This window comes from Thunnus thynnus, chromosome 17 (assembly GCF_963924715.1).
Source record: "Thunnus thynnus chromosome 17, fThuThy2.1, whole genome shotgun sequence".
Taxonomy (NCBI): Eukaryota; Metazoa; Chordata; class Actinopteri; order Scombriformes; family Scombridae; genus Thunnus; species Thunnus thynnus.
Genome location: NC_089533.1, coordinates 15,994,234 through 16,013,906, shown reverse-complemented (window position 1 = coordinate 16,013,906; position 19,673 = coordinate 15,994,234). Strand labels below are relative to the sequence as shown.

The 19,673-nt window shown below is 47.2% G+C and overlaps 1 protein-coding gene across 1 annotated transcript in view; it reads left to right on the top strand.

Moving 5' to 3' along the window:
* Positions 1 to 19,673, top strand: part of LOC137201402 (retinoic acid-induced protein 1) — a 52,856-nt gene that overhangs the window by 30,608 nt on the left and 2,575 nt on the right. The window contains exons 2-4 of the mRNA XM_067616440.1: positions 10,022 to 16,665; positions 16,909 to 17,002; positions 18,030 to 18,079. Of these exons, the coding sequence (XP_067472541.1) occupies positions 10,099 to 16,665; positions 16,909 to 17,002; positions 18,030 to 18,079 (6,711 nt within the window). The 5' untranslated portion in view covers positions 10,022 to 10,098. The remainder of the gene's footprint in view (positions 1 to 10,021; positions 16,666 to 16,908; positions 17,003 to 18,029; positions 18,080 to 19,673) is intronic.

Here is a 19,673-nt window from a genome sequence, read left to right as displayed (position 1 = left end):
TCCTCTCCTCCCTGCATCTCTCCATTCGCCTCGCTACTGCACCCATGCCCTCCTCCCTCCCCCTCCTCCCTCACATCTGTCTTGATCTTGCAGCTTCAATCTATCTCTCCCTCTCCCTCCCACTCTTCCTCTCCCTGTCTGTGTGCCCTCGATCTCGCATCCTCCCCCCCTCCTCTTCTCCTTCTCTCCTCTTCTCTTCTTTCTCAACATCTCCCCTTCTCTATCTACATCTCAATCTGTCTTTTTCTCCCCCAGCTTGATCTCACGGCATTGCACTCATGAACTCAACACACCCTCTTCACATCTCTCCACTAACCTCCCCTTTCTCCCTCCCCTGCTCTCATATCATATTCCCTCTCTCCCTTCCCGTCATTCCACTTTTTCTCACCTATCCCCCTGCCAGTCTTCCGTTTCTTCCCAATCTCCCCTCATCTACTCTTTCCTCTCCTCCAAATTTGCCCTCCATTCAACTATCCTCGTCTCTCTGACCCCATCTCTTTGCCTCTCCCTCTTCGCTCTCCGACTCTTTTCGAACCTATCTCCTTTCTATCCTCCTCTCATTTCACTTATCTGCCATCAGTGTATCTGTGGCTAGCCTCCTTTTAGTGTCAGTCTGTCTGCGTCTGCAGATGGGGTAAAGTATTCCCCAGTCTGGCTCTCAGGTAACAGCAGAGGAGAGGAAGAAAGAAAACGAAAAAGGAGAGATAGCCATCAAGAATACCTTCTGGGAAGATGCTAGGAGGCACAAACACAGACATACACAAAAAGGTCTGGGAGAATGAATGTAGAGCTGTCAAATGGAAAGTACACACATGGACAAATAAACAAATAAGTGCGTGCGTGTGTGTGTGTGTGTGTGTGTGTGTGTGTGTGTGCGTGCGTGCATGTAAGCATGCATGTTGACAAAACAGACATGTCGTCGACATGTATGGCTTTGTCAATGTGCATATGAAATGATTATGAACGCTGGAGTTAAAAAGTCACCAGTGAATGGTAATGCTGTGAAATATCACCATTCTGTCCACAATTGTACATAAAATAAGACACTCATTTTTATTTATAGACACACAAGTAGCAGAGGATAACATCTGAGGCTGCTCATCGCCACTACAAATCTCTCCTTCAGGCTATGGGTTCAATATGCCAGACCAAAGAGCTGCCTGCCCCAGTCTAACCTGAGACAAGGTCAGACAAACATACACAGTACTGCCAACAAGCAGCTGCATTGTGGCTACAGGGCAAGGAAAGGGTATGAAAGATAGAGGACAGCGGACAGAGGACAAGGTATTACTTAGAGGACACAGAGAGAAAGAGAGCAGAGAGGAAGAGGTGGGATGTGTGCGAATAAGGCACAGAGAGAGACAGCAGGAGTGACATGGCATCATCAATTAGATGAACCGAAGTGGCACAAAGAGGGAGCAGGTGCAAATCAGTGTGTGTGTGTGTGTGAGTGAATCTGTGTGCATTTGCACATGTGCGAGTACTTAACGTGTGTATGTGTAAATGAGTGCAGAGACCAAATACATGGGAGTGGAATGCACCATGAGCCCCAGCAGGGATGTCACACCAAACCTGCTCCAACACTGCTCCCTCTGCTTCAGTGAAGCGCTCCACCCACATTACCTGGAAAGGGTGGATGTGTGTGAGTGTGTGTTTTTGTGTGGCAAGTGGATGCGCTTTGCTGGACCAAACTAAAATGGGTCACTGCGAGATATGAGGCATTTCACATCTGTTTTCCACCCTCAAAACAGTGCACCTCTGTTGAAGAAAGTACTGTTCCTCTCTTTGTCTACTTTTAAAATAAGTTTAAAAATATAAGCAGCCATTTTGGATTTCAGCCCGCAGTATAAATGAAAACTCATGAGACACACTCGGGTCTGATTGCTGTGCTTTTTTCTTCTTCTCCCGTCCCATCTTCCTCCCGTATCGTTTCTTTCTTGTGCTCCACAGTCTCCTTCGCTGGAGGATTCTGACGGAATACCAAGTAGCTCTGCGGCCCACTTTACAGGACCTCAACTCCCCTGTGTGTGTGATGGTGTGTATGTGTGTATGTGTATGTGTGTGTGCGAAAGAGAGAGAGAGAGAGAGAGAGAGAGATAAAACCAGAAAAAGTGTGTGGGCATGGCTGAGGTTATCAATACTATAGGAACATGAACCCACCGAGCATCTCTCTCTCTTTCTTTGTTCTTCTTCTTTGGTGTCAGTGTGTCTCACTCCCTCTGCGCTCTGGAAGGTTAGCTGGAGTCCACCAATGCCCTCACACTCAAAGACACACACACATACATGTACACACACACACACACACACACACACACACACACACACACACACACACACACACACACACTCTGCGGGGGCGTTGCAGGCAGTCAAGCTTGATCATGAAAGCGTTCATCAAGCCCCGTTCCCTCACATACACACAAACACTTTCACAGTAAATGCTCTCACGTATGAGCACATATTAGCTCACACAAGCCGCAATTGATTCATGTTTGTAGTCACCTACCTACACACAGACATTGACTCACTTGCAACACACACACACACCCACACACAGCGGTTAATGAGCAATCAGTTCTCTTTTTTCTGATTCTTGTCACATGCCCAGGTATCCACGACAACCTTCGCTTACGGAGGGAGACAAACATAACCTATGTATGTGTGTGTGTGTGTGTGTGTGTGTGTGTGTGTGTGTGTGTGTGTGTGTGTGTGTATGTGTGCCTGTCATCTTCTCTCCCTCATCCCTCTCTCCTCCTCCATCCCCACCCGTCTCGTCACTCCGTTACCATGTCAACAAAGCCAGGTTTAGTCCTTCAAAGGGCAACACTCGGCAGCTGCCCGCTGGAGGTGACCGTGCTGAAAGACAGGGAGACAGAAAGAAAAGATTGATGGAAAAAAGAGATAAAGGAGAGTTGTGTAGAGGAGCAGAACAAGGGAAGGGACAAATGATTTTGGGTCAAGGCTAGAAGGCTGGAAAAGAGAGAAAAAGATATTCAAAGAAATAGGTCTACAGGATTTGTCCTTTCACAGCCCACATGCTCATCTTCCACCCCATTGTTCAGTAAGAAAGTGAAGTGATTCAGTGTTATGCCCTGTAACGCCTATAAAATGATATGTAGATAGAGCAGACTCAAAATCAAAGCTTGTCTTTCAAAAGCGAGCATAGCGCCAACCTCATGCTTTTGGTTGCTTCTCTGAATTGTGAAGTATTGACCACACATGAGTCTCTTTCTTTCTCTTTTCTGTGTGGGTCAATATCTAGTTCTAAAAGATGCAGTTTGGAAAAAGAAAATTCTCCACGCAGACCTTGTCAAAACAATACATATGAGCTGAGAGGATTTTCCAATTGTTGGTACACACTCAAAGGGAGAACTGCTTTTTTTCCCTCAGGCTTTAATCTACAATCAGAGGCGATGCAATTAACATTAAATGATGGTCAGCTGTGGCTGCAAATATGTAGGATAAAAACAGACTGAAATGTCAGCTTTTAAACAGTCAATTAAGAGATATCTGCTTTCAGATTAAATTCAAATAATTCAATTAATTTCTGCTTCAGTTTCTATGCATCTCTGACTTGATGTTGCACAGATAATATCAACCTCATCAGCATTATAATCACACTCAGACTGACTTTTTATACAAATTTGATCATATAAAGTTTTCTTTTTGAAAATGTGTTGGAAGTCACTAACGTGATGATTGTGTTTGTGTGTGATCGGATGCATATATGTGTGTGACCATTTCTGATGTCTATCATGCTTTTAACATAGATGGGTGTGTGTGTGTGTGTGTGTGTTTTGTGTGTTTGAGCCTAAAATATACCACCCCCATATACACACTCACTCTCACTCAGACTCCCCAGTGTATTCCCCAGGTTTACTTGTGTGATTGCTCCACATGCCACATGCATACTCAAGGTTTTTCACTTGACTGAGTGGCTCTATCGTTACCATGGTTACTGTAGACCCTGTTTTTTTTTGTTTTGTTTTTTCCTTGTTGTTGTTTTTTTTTTTTTTTTATGGCATATCATGTGAAGTTGTTCCTCTCGTAAAGGTCACTGGACATCACCAACCCTGTCAGTCAGAGAAGGGCGATAGAAAGAGATAGCTACATATTTTGCCAACGTTCACACATCATCTAGTCCAGGGCTCCTAATGAATTGAATTTCACCTATTTTCATCCCAAAGATGGAGAGAGACAGAGAAAGGATGTAGTTCTACAGTATAGAGGGATAACATTGCCTCTGCACCCTGCTTTCAGAGCCGAATAGAAATTCTAAACCAAAACCGCAAAAATAGATAACAGTAGTGGCTGATGTGTTCCTCTCTCGCTTACAGACAGACACATCTGCCTCGCTTTCTCTCTCTGACCTTTATTTATTCTTTCATGCTGATGCTGCAGCAGAGTGTGTATGTGCATGTGTATGTGTGTGTGTCTGTTTCTGCAGTCAAGAGAGTTCCCTCTTGTCTTCTTCCAGGTTTATGCATTTGAGTAATGTTTGTGTGTGTGGTTACAGCGTTTGTGTTTTTGTGTGTGTGTGTGTGTGTGTGTGTGTGTGTGCGCGCGCAGAGATTTGTGTCTAGAATGTCATCTTCAACAGCGCTGGAATAGACAGCCACGTCTGTGAATGCCGATGAGTCATCCTAAACCCCAGAGACGAGACACATACACACACAGATCCCCGCATTAACTGGCCTCCCTCACAGAACTAAAATGGTCTCCCAGATCGACCTGGGCAAGGCTCCGTTTCCTCCGTTTTAGATGCTGTTGAGCCGTTTCGGGCTCAATGCTCAGTCAAATACCCTCAAAACAAAAAACAAATGCTGGATTTAATCACAGTTAAGAGAGGAGTTGGTAGGAAAACACAGAGACATAGTTAATTTCCATTCAAATGCTTTTGGCAATATTGTTTGTTTTTTTAAGGTGTCATGCCAGTGTATCACATTGACTTGGACTGATGGGGGAAAACAGGCAAACAGATGGAGACGATGGATGGCAGTGAGAGACGAAACAGTCAAGAAGAGGCCTCCATTTCTTACAAATTAATGTTTTCAGTGACATTTTTGGTCATTTTCAACAGATGGAAGTCATTACATTTATGCCGGACGTGTATAGGCAACATGCTCAATGTAATCTGACATTATTCATTTAGGTGCTTATATACACACTGCTCCCTGACTGTCAGCCAGCCATTCTAGCTTATTTGCTGCCTGTCCAGTAGCTTCAAAGTGCCATCTGTCTGTCTTTCTGTCTGTGAGTGTCAAAGGCTGGTCACAGTCCCCTCTATGTCTCTTCCTATAATCTATGTGACTGGCCGCCATTGACCCCTCGTGACCTCCAGCTCTGTGTCATGACAACAGGACACTGACAAATGTCAGAGAAGATATTGGCTTCCTCCATCTCCTAAGCCTCTCCGTTGGGTTGGAACCCACCCACACAGCCGCTGCAGAGGAGCGAAGAGGAGAGGAGAAGATGATATGTGTGTCTGTCCATCTTTCTGTCCGTCTGCCTGTTCAGTGTGTTGAACCTGCGGATATCAAGTAAAAGGGCACAGCGTCCACCGAGAGGGGAGGATGCAGACAGGCAATCTGAATAGGGAGAGTGATAGTTGGAGGCATCTGAATGCTCTCTGTGTCTTGTTGAAGTGTGTGTAATTAGAAAGGGGATGGCAGCATGCTGATTGGGAGCAGAGGCGGGGTGGGTTGCTGTGTTATTTTGGAGCGTGCTGTGTTAAGCAGGGTGTTAAAGGCAGATGTGTTAGACACGAGTGTGTGTGTTGAGGGGGGGGGGGGACAGGGAGAGCGGCATGTTTGGGTTATTTTCGAGCGCGTTGAGGAGCATGTGAGCTGAGCTTTGGTGTACGTGGTGCTAGGGCGTGTTGTGATGATTCCGGTGGTGGTGGTGAAGTGCGACTGTTTTTGCATATGTGTGATGGGGTGAGTGTGCGTGTGTGTGTTTCCTCCCAGGCCGCTCCACCTCCCTAGCAAACTGCCTCTGCATGCATAATTAACCAGGATGACTGGGGAGGTAAACACACAGGGAGACGTTCCATCCCTCCACTCTGTGTGCCTCCATTTATGTGTGCATCTGTTTTTGTGTGTGCGTGTGTCTCTGTGCATGTTTGTGCATTTACATGTGTGTTTGTTTGTGTCAGAGAGCAGGAAAAAAGATTTGAAGCGAAAGTGCTTCAGAGCCAGAGTTGATGGAACGGGAGAGCTGTCTGTTTCTCTCTTTGTGTGTATGTGCGTGCATGTGGCTTGTGTGTGCGCGTGTGCGTGTGTGTGTGTGTGCGTGTGTGTGTGTGTGTGTGTGTGTGTGTGTGTGTGTGTGGCAAAAGAAGATAAATCCCATCTCAAGCTGCCTCTGAAGATGATGTGATGAAAGAGAGGGAGAGAGGATAAAAAAAGAATGAAGGGGGGGACTGTAACCAGTGGCAGCTCTGCGCATTATGAACCATCCAGCAGAACAATCAGATTCACCCTCCTCTCCTCCATTACCCTTCCCTCCCTTGCGTATACTCCTTTCCTCCTGTCCTTCCTTCCTGACAATTTTTTCTTTACATACACATACAGACACATTTGAATGCTGAATCTAAAAAAAAAGTCCTCCTCAGTACCTTTTTTCTACAAATACACATAGAAAGGCGGACACAAACAGTCCAACGCTTATGTCACTTTAAGGTTTAATCTATAATAACAATAAAGCTGGTTATGAGGGAAGCTTCCTTGATAAGATTTGAAGTGGGCAGAGCCCAGGGTAATCAATCACACATCTAGCAGCTCATGTTTGTCTGTGGAGGTGAAGCATTTGGCTAATTATGGACCCTACCGCATTGTAAGCTTGCACACAATCTACCGTTTTGCATTCATACGTCCATGTGTGTGTTAAGTGCAGGTATATGTGTGTGGCAATTGCTGCAGCTCATATTTCCCAGGAGCCCAGGTTGTAAAGCCCACTCAGTAAATCATCTATCCTCCTCTGTCCTCTGCACCCCCTTCTCCGCATCCTCCTCCTCCTCCTCCTTAAACTTATCATTCTATCACTCTGTACTCCGCTTGTACCCTCCACCTTAAATCTCTCCCCCAGCCTCGACTGACTCTTTCTCTCTCTCCTCCCATTATATCTCTGATGCCTTGTTGTATTTCCCCTCCCGTTGCTATTCTCCTCTCCAGTCGCAGCACAGGGCCAGAGAGAGAGATTTGAGAGAGGACGAAAAAGGAGAGATGAGAGAATAAGAAAGAGAAAGGTACCCTCTCAGCACAGATAACATTGTGTTTAGAAACAGAAGGCTGTCAAAAGAAAGAAAGAAAGAAAGAAAGAAAGAAAGAAAGAAAGAAAGAAAGAAAGAAAGAAAGAAAGAGAGAAAGAAAAGCAGAAAGAAAAGAAGAAAGAAAAGAAGAAGAAAGAAGAAAATTAGGCAGTTGAGGGGAAAGAAATAAGATGAAAAAAGAACAAGAGGTGTAAAACATAAAAACAAACACACACACACAAACAGCCAATGTAGGTGTCTTGCTGTGTGTGTGCAAAAGACAGACAGTGAGCGATATGTGTTTGCTTCTCCTCCATCCCTCTTTCTATGTGCTCAAGCAGCAGCAAAATCAATGCAAGTGCTACCTAATGAACAGACAGAACAACGGGCAGACAGATAAACAGATCAAGAGAGAGGATTCAGCGATCTCAGCATGTATCTTTCGTCCTCTCTCCTCTCTGACCCCTACCAAGGCAGGGGGCAGCGCGACGTGACGTGGTGCATCCACAAATACAGCATTCGGCGGGCTTCACAATGCCAGGGCTCTCCGTGAAAGATAGAAGTGGAGGGAGGAGGTGCAGCATGGAGGTGGAGAGGAGACGTGATTAGAATGTAGACAGCACTTGCGTACACACATACGTGTATGAGTAAGAGAGAAAAGACAGCAGGAGGAATAAAGTAAATTGATTGGGGATAGAGGGTTTTTTTTTTGTTTGTTTGCTTTGTTTTTAGTGAGAGACATACAAATGGTGAAAAATCCAATTAATTATCCTTCAGTATCAGCTATTGTGAAGAAGAGAGGAGATGACAGAAACTTACAGATAGACACATGGCGTCACAGCATTGAATCCCAAAAGCGATGTGTGCCTCAATCCATCCTCTCTGCTGTGCTCGGCAAACTTGGTCTGGCAGAATCCCATCCCTTGTCCCCTATAAGCATTTTATTTAGGTCATTGTGTAAACAAGTATCCTCACACACACACACACACACACACACACACACCTATAGATTCCCCTGGAGATTCTCTGTCCTCCCTTCTACCTTCCTATCTCCCCTGCCTGCAGTCTACTAGTGCATCACCCGCGGTGATGAGTGCTGAGCAGATGTGTGCGTGTTTGTGTGTACATGTGTGTTTATCAGTATGTGTATGTGTGCGTATGTGTGTTTGTGTGTATATGTAAGGGACTGCCAAAAGCTGTGGACCTGCATGCATAAATAGGCCTACATTCACTCACAAACTCACACACACGGAAGAATGAATGCACGCAATATTCACACACTGCCTTCCCTCCTCACACAGACACACACACACATACAAATTGTGCGTTTCAGAGATGAATAATGCTACTGTGCGTCTGGTGGGATGCACCACTGTCCCTGGGGCGGGTTGAATGCCGGGATATTGTGCTGGAACTGGCTGACACACACACACACAAACACACACGCAAACAGACACACACACACATACACACACACAGGCTCAGAGCTCTGTCTCCAGGTGACTCTGTTCCTTTTATAGAGCAGGAGCACTCTCCACCCCTCCTCTCTTCCTTTCTCTTTTGTATGAATGCATAAACACACACTCACAGTCACAAACACACGCACAAGCAGGCAAAAGATTACAGACAAACATTGCCACGTGCACTCACATACTGGAACAAACATACCAAGCACAACACACACAGGCACACTCTATGACACCCCTACTGGTGTACTGAAAGCTCGCACACAAACACACACCGTAACCCTTCCCACTTCCCCTTGGAGGAAATTGGAGTTTGCATCTGTGCAAGAAAAGACAGGGAGGAGAAGAAAGAGGGCTCAGTTGAACCTTTTATGAAACACTGCATCAAAGACAAACCAGAAAATATGGCTTTACGTTGTTTGTTTAAGTAATAAATTGTAATATATTAGAGTGGTTAGAAAAGAGGGGCTAAGTCTGTGGATCATAACTGATTCAAAACTATTATGAATAATGCATCAGACAAAATCAGCTGGACAAAAAGCTAAAGAGGCACAGTACTAACATGGTGGTTCTGCAAGTGGGTGCAGTTCAGACGACCCAGTATGGATGCTCTTCAGAGGTCATCTTATTGCTGTGGCCTGCAGTCTTTGAACATTTGCCTGGCCTCAATCATGTATCACAGTTACACACAGGTACACAATTGTTATTATCATTATTTATTCATTACAGATAGGTAATTAAGTTCCCACACACCACTCTCTCTTTCTCCTTTCTCTCTCAGACTTGTCAATCACAGTACCAGAGACTGCAACGCATGTCTGCCCCTCCATTTTGAGAGGCTGAAACAGATCCTGGAGCCTGCAATGTTGAGGGGCCATTTTATACACACACATACACACACACACACACACATACACACACACATATGCAGTTTCATCAAATCTGAACAAAAGAAAACACAAATTTGTGCTGTGATTGTTGATTTCAAAATAGTCATTGTTGTGAAATCAAATTACACCAACTAACTAAATATTGTAGGTGAAACACCTACAGTACATGTAGATATTCTACAGTACATGGGACGTGCACACCTGTGTGTGTTTGTATGTTTGTGTGACTGAGTCTGAATAATATAATCTTCAATGATTCTCAAAGAGGAAGAGAATTTTGCTTTGCCTCCAGGTGAACATTAAAATAGAATTAGACATTGAATATGAAAGGAGAAAATGCAGAATGGATAAACCCAGGCTCTAACCCTCACAATTTCTGTCTTTTCTCTCATTTCCCCCTCTCTCCCCGCCTTCAGAACCCCTAACCCCCCTCCCCCCTTTCCCGTCTCACCTCACCTCCCCCTCCCTGCTCTGGCTACAGACGGAGACAGTTATGCAGTCCTTCCGTGAGCGCAGCGGTGGTTACCACAGCAACCAACCCTGCTACCAGCAGGAGCCCCATGAATTATCCCGCCTGGAGACCTACCGGCAACACCCGCATCATCCCCATCCCCAGCATCCGCATCCAGGCCCTGGTCCACATCCAGGCCCAGGCCCAGGGCACACCAGGCCAGGCTATGAGGCCCATTCTCTGGCAAACCCCACAAGCATGCCTCCAGCTGGAGGACCGGGAACTGGAGGAGGGCCCAAGGACTGTTACAGCCAGCAAGCCTATTCTGGTTACCCAGGCAATGGTGGAGGGAATGGGAGTGGAAATGGGGGCTCAGCACCCTCACAGGCAAAGAAACCCTACAGAGGAAGTAAAGTGCCCCCACCAAACCACAGTCAGCACCTGCAGGGCCCTGGAGGTTATAGTAACCACATGGGCCCTGGGAATTACTCAGCCCAGTATATGAGCGAGGGCCACCTCCAGCAGAAGTGGGAGGACCCAGCCCAGTTAGCACAGTATGAGCAGGAGATGGTGGGGCGTATGGAGGCTAGTGGTACCCCTGCACCTGGCTCCTCACAGTACATGGATCAGAACATGCTGGGCCACTCCCAGGCCCAGTGCCACCAGCCCTCCACCCCTTCCTATACCAGCCCCCACCACCAGCCCCACCCGCCTAACCCTGCCCCCTCTCCTCTCATGTATCCTCAGAGTCACCTGCACTACCCCCAGCATTCACCCTCTCCTTCACCATACATGGAAAAGTGCAGCCCTATGCCCCACTGTTATAAAGGTTACAACATGCCCCCCAATTCCCAGTACAGCAGACAAATGAGCAGCCACAGCAATCTGAAGCAAGGTGCTTACAGGTCGACCCAGAACAGTTACGGCTACCAGCAGCCTCCCTCCAGAGGTTATGAGCAGCAACCCCCTTTACAGACCATGACCAACCAGGAGCCTCACCCTAAATACCAACACTACAGCCAACCCCAACAAAACTACTGTCTCTCAGAGCTGTCCGTCAGATCACCAGAACAGTATTATCAAACTTGTAGCCCCTCCTCAAGCCACTCCCCTGCACGGTCTGTAGGGCGCTCCCCGTCATACAGCTCCACCCCTTCACCACTGATGACTAATCCAGAGTCATTCCAGTATGGTCAACCTCCCATGACCCCTGGGGCAGCCTCCTCTTCGTCATCTTCTTCAGCTGGCATGCAGGACCAAGGCAGTTCCAACACCATGTTGATGCCACCACGCTCACACCCCTCACCCAATGTGCCCCACGCAGCCCCCCACAGCTACACAACCACACCGCAGGTACCCACCATGAAAGAACGCTTCTCAGAGAAGTTGCTGTCAAACCCCAGCTTATGGAGCCTAAATGCCCTCACCTCTCAGGTAGAGAACATCTCCAATAATGTCCAGCAGCTACTGCTTTCAGAGGCCCTGGTGGCCAACAAGAAAGCCAGTAAACGCAGCAGTGGAGGGAGCAACAGCAGTACTGGAAGTGGAGCATCTTCCAAAAAGGGTGAGGAGTACAAAAGTCCTTCTTATCCAGATGGTGGTGGTAGTGTTGGTGGAGGTCCCATGCAGGACCCTTACTCCACCCCGCAGCACCAGCCAATGCCCATGGAACTTCATGAGGGAGGCTACTCCAGCAGCAGCGATGAACAACTGGAGAGGGGCTACTACTACTGTGGCCAGGGCAGGAGTCCAGCACAGGCCCCTAACAACACACACATCAGCCTGGACACAGCCTCTTCATGCTCCATGACATCTCCAGATGATATGTCCACCAGGTCTGGGGACTCAGGTCTTCACAACCTTACCCCTGACCCTATTAGATGTCAGTCAGGGCAAGGAGGAGATGGCATGAGTACTCCAGTGAAGAGCATTGGTGATGAGAGGTCTCCTACAAGCATCACAATCCCCAGTCCTATGAAACAGGAAAGGGACTCCCCTTCAAATATACAGCATATAAATGAACCTGTCAAAGAGAACTTTGAAGAATCAGCCTGGACAGAGAAATCAGCTGACAAAGAGGAGGTGACAACAGAAAAAACTCCTGACCGTGAGAGAGATTCAGACACAACTAAATCTACAGAGAAGTTGGAGAAATGGTCAGATGATGAGAAATGTCCAGCTCTCTACAGCAAAGTAAACAAAGAGGTGACAGAAAAAAACTATTGCTATGGAGAGACAGTGTACCAAGGGGTCCAGAGCAAATATGACCCAGATGCAAGAGACTCAGTTGAACAGTCCCCGGCAGCTCTCTCTGACTCCAGCCATAAGGAACACTTTGGCCAAGAGATGAAATCGGACGCATTCAAATCTGAGTCTCCAACTGCTTCTGAGAGCTCAGTGAAAACACTGCCTTTCATTTCTAGGGGTGACCTTGAACAGGATCGATATTCCACGGAGAAGGAGGACAGCTCAGAGAACACCTCTCCAACCCCCCAAGTTGAGGCCTTGGATGAGAGCAACTCAGACAAGAGAGAGAGCAGAGATGAGGGTGATGAAGAGGAGGGGGAGGAGGAGGAAGGAGAGGAGGAGGCTGATGAAGAGGAAGAAGAAATACAGAAACAACAGCAACATTGTCTTTCCCCTCCTCTGTCTGCAGAGGTTAGCGAGGAACTGGGGGAGGGGGAGAAAGTGAGCCAGTCATCGACTGAGGAGCACATGAATAATAGAGATGGGCCAGAGAAGCCTTCTGGAGATCTCTGCAGCAGAACAGAGAGTCAGAGTGCTGAGCTCCATACTGACAATGAGTTTGCAGGAGCACCTGCTCATCCAAATACAGCAGCAGCAACAGCAGCAGCAGATGCTTCTGCAAGGGAGTCAGCCATTGGTGACACTGCTCCTCAGCCTCAGTCTGCTATGCCAGTCTTCTCAGCTCTCAATGACAAGTCAACACCTCCAGCACAGGCCAGGGATCATATTGATCACAGTGATGCTAAAGTGCTGGAGCCAGACTCTCCTCAGCTGCCAGGGAAGTCAATACTTCCCTCAGCCCCCTCCTGGGCAGACACTCCACCCTCCCCAAAGAAAGGTGATGAGGACATGGAGCCGGGCATCAGCTGCTCCAGTGCTGTGACCCCCTTGGCCAAGCCAGAGCCTGTGGCCCCATCTGCTCAGCCAAGGGCATTTGGACGTAAGCATGCCAGGGGCAGAAGGAGACTCATGCATTCAGGTGTGGGAATCAGGCGACAGCTAAGTTTGGAGAGGGAAGGGGAAAAGGAAGAGGAAGGAGCCCCCTTGCCCACACAGAAACCTTGCATGCCTGCAAGCAAAACTGTGCTATTCTCAGATCAAATGGACCTAGCTCATCAGGAATCTATTGTGAGCCAGACTCCCAAAATGCTAACTGATGGTTTTCGTTCGAGAATGTGCACTCGCTCATTCAATGCAGCAGATTTACCACCCAAAGTTGAGCCTCATGTGAAGAGAAAACCAGGCCCAAAACCAGGTTCAAAGCCTGGGCCTAAACCAGGGCCAAAACCTGGACCAAAACCACGGCCAAAACCAGGAGGGAAGCCAGGGCCAAAACCAGGGCCTAAACCAGGCCTAAAGCCTGGGCCAAAGCCTGGGCCAAAACCTGGACCAAAACCAGGACCAAAACCTGTGCCAAATGCACCCGAACTGCCACTGAAAATTGAGACTCCAGTGAAACGAAAACCTGGACCGAAACCAGGTTCAAAGCCAGGTCCAAAACCCGGATCAAAACCTGGACCAAAACCTGGTCCAAAACTAGCTCTAAAGCCAGGTCCAAAACCAGGACCTAAGCCTGGACCCAAGCCTGCAGATGCTTTGCCCCCCACTGACACTATACCCATCAAGGCCCCGGTGGGTCGTCCCAAAGGCTCAATTTCCAAAGCAAAGCTGGTACAACAGGAAGAAACCATTCAACCTTTGACAGTACTGCAAAGCAGGGGCAGGAAGAGTGTAAAAGCTACAGTATCACAAATAAACCACGATGTAAAACCAGTAAACCAGGAGGAAAAACAAGCAAATCATGAGGGAAAAGCACCAGAGAATGAAGGGAAGAACATGGTCTTAAGATCTAGAAAACCGTCACAGGAAAAACTGTTAAAAGAAAAAGAAAAGATAATAGAGGAAGATATTCTACCCTCGATACTCACACACACAGAAATTAAACCTAGTGATGAGGAAAAAGAGGAGCCTGTAACTGTGGAACAAACTCTAACTCCAATTCCTAATGTAGTTGGAAACATAGATGTTCCAGCAGACCCACCTGCACCACTTGCCCCACAAGTCCCAACTGAAGAAACTGAAGAAAAGACATTACTTCCTCTAAAACGAAAACCTAGTCCAGAGCCTTCTGCAATGCCAGTAAAGAAGAAGAGAGGTCCAAAGCCCAAAGCAAAACCCTTACCACCTCAACCCCCCCTGCTGGAACAGGTTGTCTATACACCTAAAGAGAAGGGTGTCCGGGGCCCTAAAAGAAAGCGAGGGCCACCCAAGAAGGCGTCTGAGGTCACTCCCCCACCCAAACACACTCCCTCCAACATCAGTGAAACTGACATCACTAGTGATGTACCTGTAGTGCCTCCTCAATGCCCCACTAAAACAAAAGTTCTCCCACCACGCAAAGGAAGAGGACAGAAATATGAGGCCATGGTGCAGAAAATTACATCTCCTAGCTCAAAGAAACACCTCCCAACTCCCCAGATAGAGAGCAATCTAAATGATGATGTGACAACCAAGGCTTTGTCTCAACATGTCTTAAAGGAAGGTGAGATGTCTATGATCGTAAATAGCACTGAGATGATAGAGGGAGAGGTAAAAAGCACAGAGTCTAGACAAGAAGGAGTGAAAAAACATGAAGGGGCAGTGAGAAAAGAGGAGGTGAAACAAGACAGAGAAAAGCATGAGGTGAGTCAAAAGGCATTAACGCCAGAGGAGGTGAGACAAGGGGTGGTAGAAGAGGTTGTAAATAAGGAGGAGACTAGAAAGGAAAACATTAAACCAGGTACACAGCAGGATGTTGGAGCTGACAAAGTTCGGAGCTCAATGGAGGCCCCGATAGAAGTTGGGGCTCCAGGAGAATGGACACAACAGACTGCAGCAGGTGTATCTACTGTTGTCACTAAGTCCAACAGAACTAAAAGGAAGAGATGGGCCATGGTGGAGAGTACAGATGCTTCAGTTGTAGCTTTGGAAGCAGGGAGCCTAATAGTTACAACACCAAGGCTAGCCAAGCAGAGGGCCATCAAAAACAACCATGAGATGCACCTAAAACAGAGGAGGAAGAAGAGAAAAGGACAAGCCCCTCTAGAAGAAACAGAGACAGTGAAGGAGACACATTTTGAAACTGCAGAACAACAACAGGAGAAGGTAGAAGAGATGATAACCCCCACAGAGTCCACAGTACCCCTGCCAATCAGCACAGATGATATCACAGAAGCCCCCCAGGTTACCAGCACAGAGTTCATCCAGAAATCTAGGAGAGGCAGAAAACCATCAGCAAATCCAACCAAGAGGAAACGTGGAAAAGCTTTATTAGAGCAGGTTCCCGGCAAGCCAATGAAGGTCCACAAAAAGCCTGGGCCAAAACCTGGAATGAAGGACGCCATTGAGGTAATTGAGGCAGTAGTAAGGGCTGCAGGATGTGAACAGGATGAAAAAGAGGAGAGAGAAAGAGAAGCAAGAGAAAGTGAAAATAAGGAAAAACAGAGTGCATGTATTGTGGGTCCTGTAGTTACAATAACAGAAAAACGGACTGAGATGATTTCTGTGAAAAGAATCAGACGCAAACCAGTCCAACAAAATTCGAAACTGTCTTTCTGTCCGTATGTGCGGATTAACAACTCTAGAGACTTTTCCTCTTGGTGTGCCATAGTCAACAGGCCTGAGGATGCAGTAATATTTCAAAGACGAAGAAAAAAGGGCATCCTCAGAATGAAGAATCCTTTCACAGTTGCAAAGGTAGTGCCACACGCTGCTGCCATGCTACAGGGACCCTTGGTGAATAAAAATCTAATTGATAGGTGTCTTACATGTTCCCTGTGTGGAAAGCCATCAAATTACAGAGACCTAGGTGATTTGTGTGGACCCTACTACACAGAGGACGGTGTTCCACGGAAAATTTTGACGATCGAGCACACAGAATCCCTCAGGGAAGTCCAGAAGAAGACCAATGATAACAACAGTAGCAGCAGTGAAGAACCAGGCAGCTCCTCAAAGAATGAGGGTGAGGGCAGCATAGAAAAGGAGGGCAACACAGAGGTATCCACTCAAGAGGGCAGCAGTAGTAGGCACCATCATTGGAGATACCGACGGGCAGAAAGAACAGAAAGAATGGGTCGGGAGGGTGGTCCACGAAGATTAACTCTCCGAGAGAGGTTCAGGAGGATGAAGCAGCTCCAGGCCATTAGCACAGGGGCTTCAAGTGACCAAGAGGGCAGTGGCAGCATGCTCCAACGGCTACAAGTGGAGGCAGAGTCTAAGGAGCACTGGGCCCATGAAAACTGTGCCATCTGGACCAAGGGGGTAATTATGGTAGCTGGGAGGCTATACGGACTGAAGGAAGCTGCCAACAACTCAGCCCAAATGGTATGATAGTAATTATCACCAGTTAGTCTTATACTATTCTGAAATATGTGCATGGTTATAGAAGTTAAGGGAGATACTATGTACAGTCACTTTCAGAATCTGTGCAGCTTCCTTGCGAATTTGCTGTTAACTTTCAACATTTTTTCTTCTTTTTTCTCTCTATCCCTATTTGCCTCTATTGGTCAATTTGTTTCTTTCTTTATTGGTCTCGGTCCATATGTCCGTCTGTCTCACTAACCCCAGAGCTGCTACAAGTGCCAGAGTGTAGGGGCGTCCCTCAGCTGCTGTTGGAGAGGCTGCTCTCATAAATACCACTATGTCTGCGCCAAAGAGATAGGTAAGAGACCGCAGCAAGAGTGTGAGAAAGCAACAAGGGATGAAAAGGGAAGAAAGGCCAGGGAGAGGGAGGAGAAATGAGGAGGGAAATTGGGAATGGGAAATTGAACGTGGGGTTGAGAGGGCTGTAGGGAGGGGAACAAATAAGGCAGGTAGAAAAAGAAGAAAAATTAAAGGAGAGGGAAGAAAGAGAGGGGAGGGAAAGTGGATGTGGATAAAATGAAAGAGGGAAAATGCACCAAGAAGTAACATTATTGAGTGTGAGAAGAGATGTCTGAGAGTGCTAGGGGTGAGCAAAAGAGGAGAAGAGGGAGGGAAAGAGGGAGGGAGCTTTGAATAAAGGGGATGATGAGAGGAAAGTGGGACCATGGAGTGTGTGAGAGAAGGAAGAGATAGAGGGAGGAGGGTGTGTATGTGTGCATTATTGACCACAACCCCTGTGGCTCCATCCATCCATTCTGCTGTCAGGGGACTGTGTGCTTTCCTGCCTCAATGCTTGCCTAAATGCTTCCCCATGTGAGTCTTACAACCATGTTGCATATGCAAGTTCCCTTCGATGCATGTGTGTGTGTGTGTGTGTGTGTGTAATTGTTCTTGTGTGTGTCTGTGTGTCAGCACATGTGTTGTATGGCTTCCCCTTATATTACCTAATGCTAAGGAAGTACAGTGTGAGGATTAGAAGGCCTGCCACGTCTGCCGAGCCAGCACAGGGAGCAGAGCGAGGCCCTTTTTAATCCTGCTGAGTGCACCAGCCATATCTGACTGCCTGCCTGCCTGCATTGCAACTCATCCACTCAGTCTCTCTCTTCCCTCTGTTGCTCGCTCTTTCTTTCTCTCTCTCTCTCTTTTCTCTGCCTCCTTCTTGCTCATTTTTCATCTTAACCCAACCTCTTTGTCATTTTTTGGGTTCTTCCAGGGGGGTTGCAAGTGTTGCGCCTCATTCTATGTGTTTCACATGTTGTGATTGTCTATCTGCAGTACTGTAGCTTATTCTCTCCTTCTTTTCTTTGCTTTGTCTCTTTGCCCAGGCTGCACATTCCACGAGGATGACTTCTCCATCAAATGTCCCAGACATGAGGTAAGAAAATTAAAGCCTCAAAACCATTTTGAGGGTTTAAAATATCTGCTGCTGACTTCGGCTAAACGGCACCAAATTATTAGCGCACCCTGCTTTAACAGCGAGTCATGCATTGAAGAATGAAGGAAGGGTTAGCTGGAGAGGATTTTTGAAACCAGGGTAGTGCACTTTTGCATCTCCCAGGCTATCAACCTCTCAGCATGTAGGCTTACGTACAATAGGTGTGTAAAGGTTTGTGTTCCCATTAGAACACTTACTAGCCTCGCTGCTCTAAGAAATGCTTCGATTTTCTTCTCCCCTCACCTCCTTTCTCATCCTTTTTTTTCTCTCCCCCGCTCTCTCCACCCTTCATCCCTCTTCTCAGCACATAACAAAAAAATTGAGTTCACACATTGCTGTCACAAGCAGCAGCACCATGGCTGGATAGATGATACAGTGCAGAACAGAAAACACAATTGTCAGCTCTTGTAAAACATAGACAGGATCAGAGGAGAAGGGTTCAGGTTGGTGTTCATTGTACACCGGCATCAAGTACCCTAATATTTAGTCTCCAGCCAATATATAACACATGAAAGCTCTGGATTCATCTTGGACTGATCGATGTCTTGTTTCCAAATCAATACGCACCCAATGACCTTGGCAAGCTGAATCCATATCAACCACCATTGGTATTTTAAACCCTTAGATGTGCCCTTAATGTATTACTGTCACACAACACCCACTGTTATGACTGCAGACCACCCGATTACAATGGGTCACTGTGTTTGTGTTAATATGTACAGTCCACTTTCCTGTCAGACAGATGCCATCTGGTGGCGGCGTATTTGCACTGCAGCACAGAGAGGAAGGTCAAATGCAGAGGGAGGGGAGGAGGGAAGTAGAGAGAGAGAGATGCTGACATTCAGCAGGGAGCAGCAGTGCATTGAGGCAGCAGTGGCAGTAGCCTCCCTTCCTCCCTCCCCTCTTCTCCCTGCATCTCTCTCTTTCCCTCCCTCACTCACTCTCTCTCTCTCTCGCTCTTCCTTTCCTGTTCTCCTCTGTGCGGACTGACAGGGATGAAAAGCTGGCTGCTGATCAAAACACCCCACCCACCATCGCTGCCTGCTACCCTCCCCACACCCTCTCTCTCTCTTACTCTCCTTCTTCCTCTCATTATTTCTCATTCCTCCTTTTTTTCCCTATTCCCCTTATTTTGCTTTTGTGCTCCCCTGCTGTTCCAGTTCCCTCCGTCTCTCTCTGTTCACCTCTCATCTCCTGTGAGCTCCCTTTTCCATTTTCAGTCGTCCTCCCTTCATCCCTCCTCATCTCTTCCTCTCTCTTTCTCTCTCATCTCCTCTCTTCTCCCCGCCTCTCTTCACCTCAACTCCCACGTCTAAGCAGCAGAAATAGAGTGTGAGAAACAGAGAGAAAAGGAGAGCAAGACAGAGAGAGATTGTTGTTAGCAGGCAGAGGCAGAGCTGTCATCAGCTGAGGGATCTGAAGGTCTGTGTGTGTCGGTCTGTGCCGTGCCAATTTACGCTGAGCAGCCTAATCAAAGGGAAGAGCAGACACACACGAACACGCACATACACACAGGCACGCAACTACCCCACCC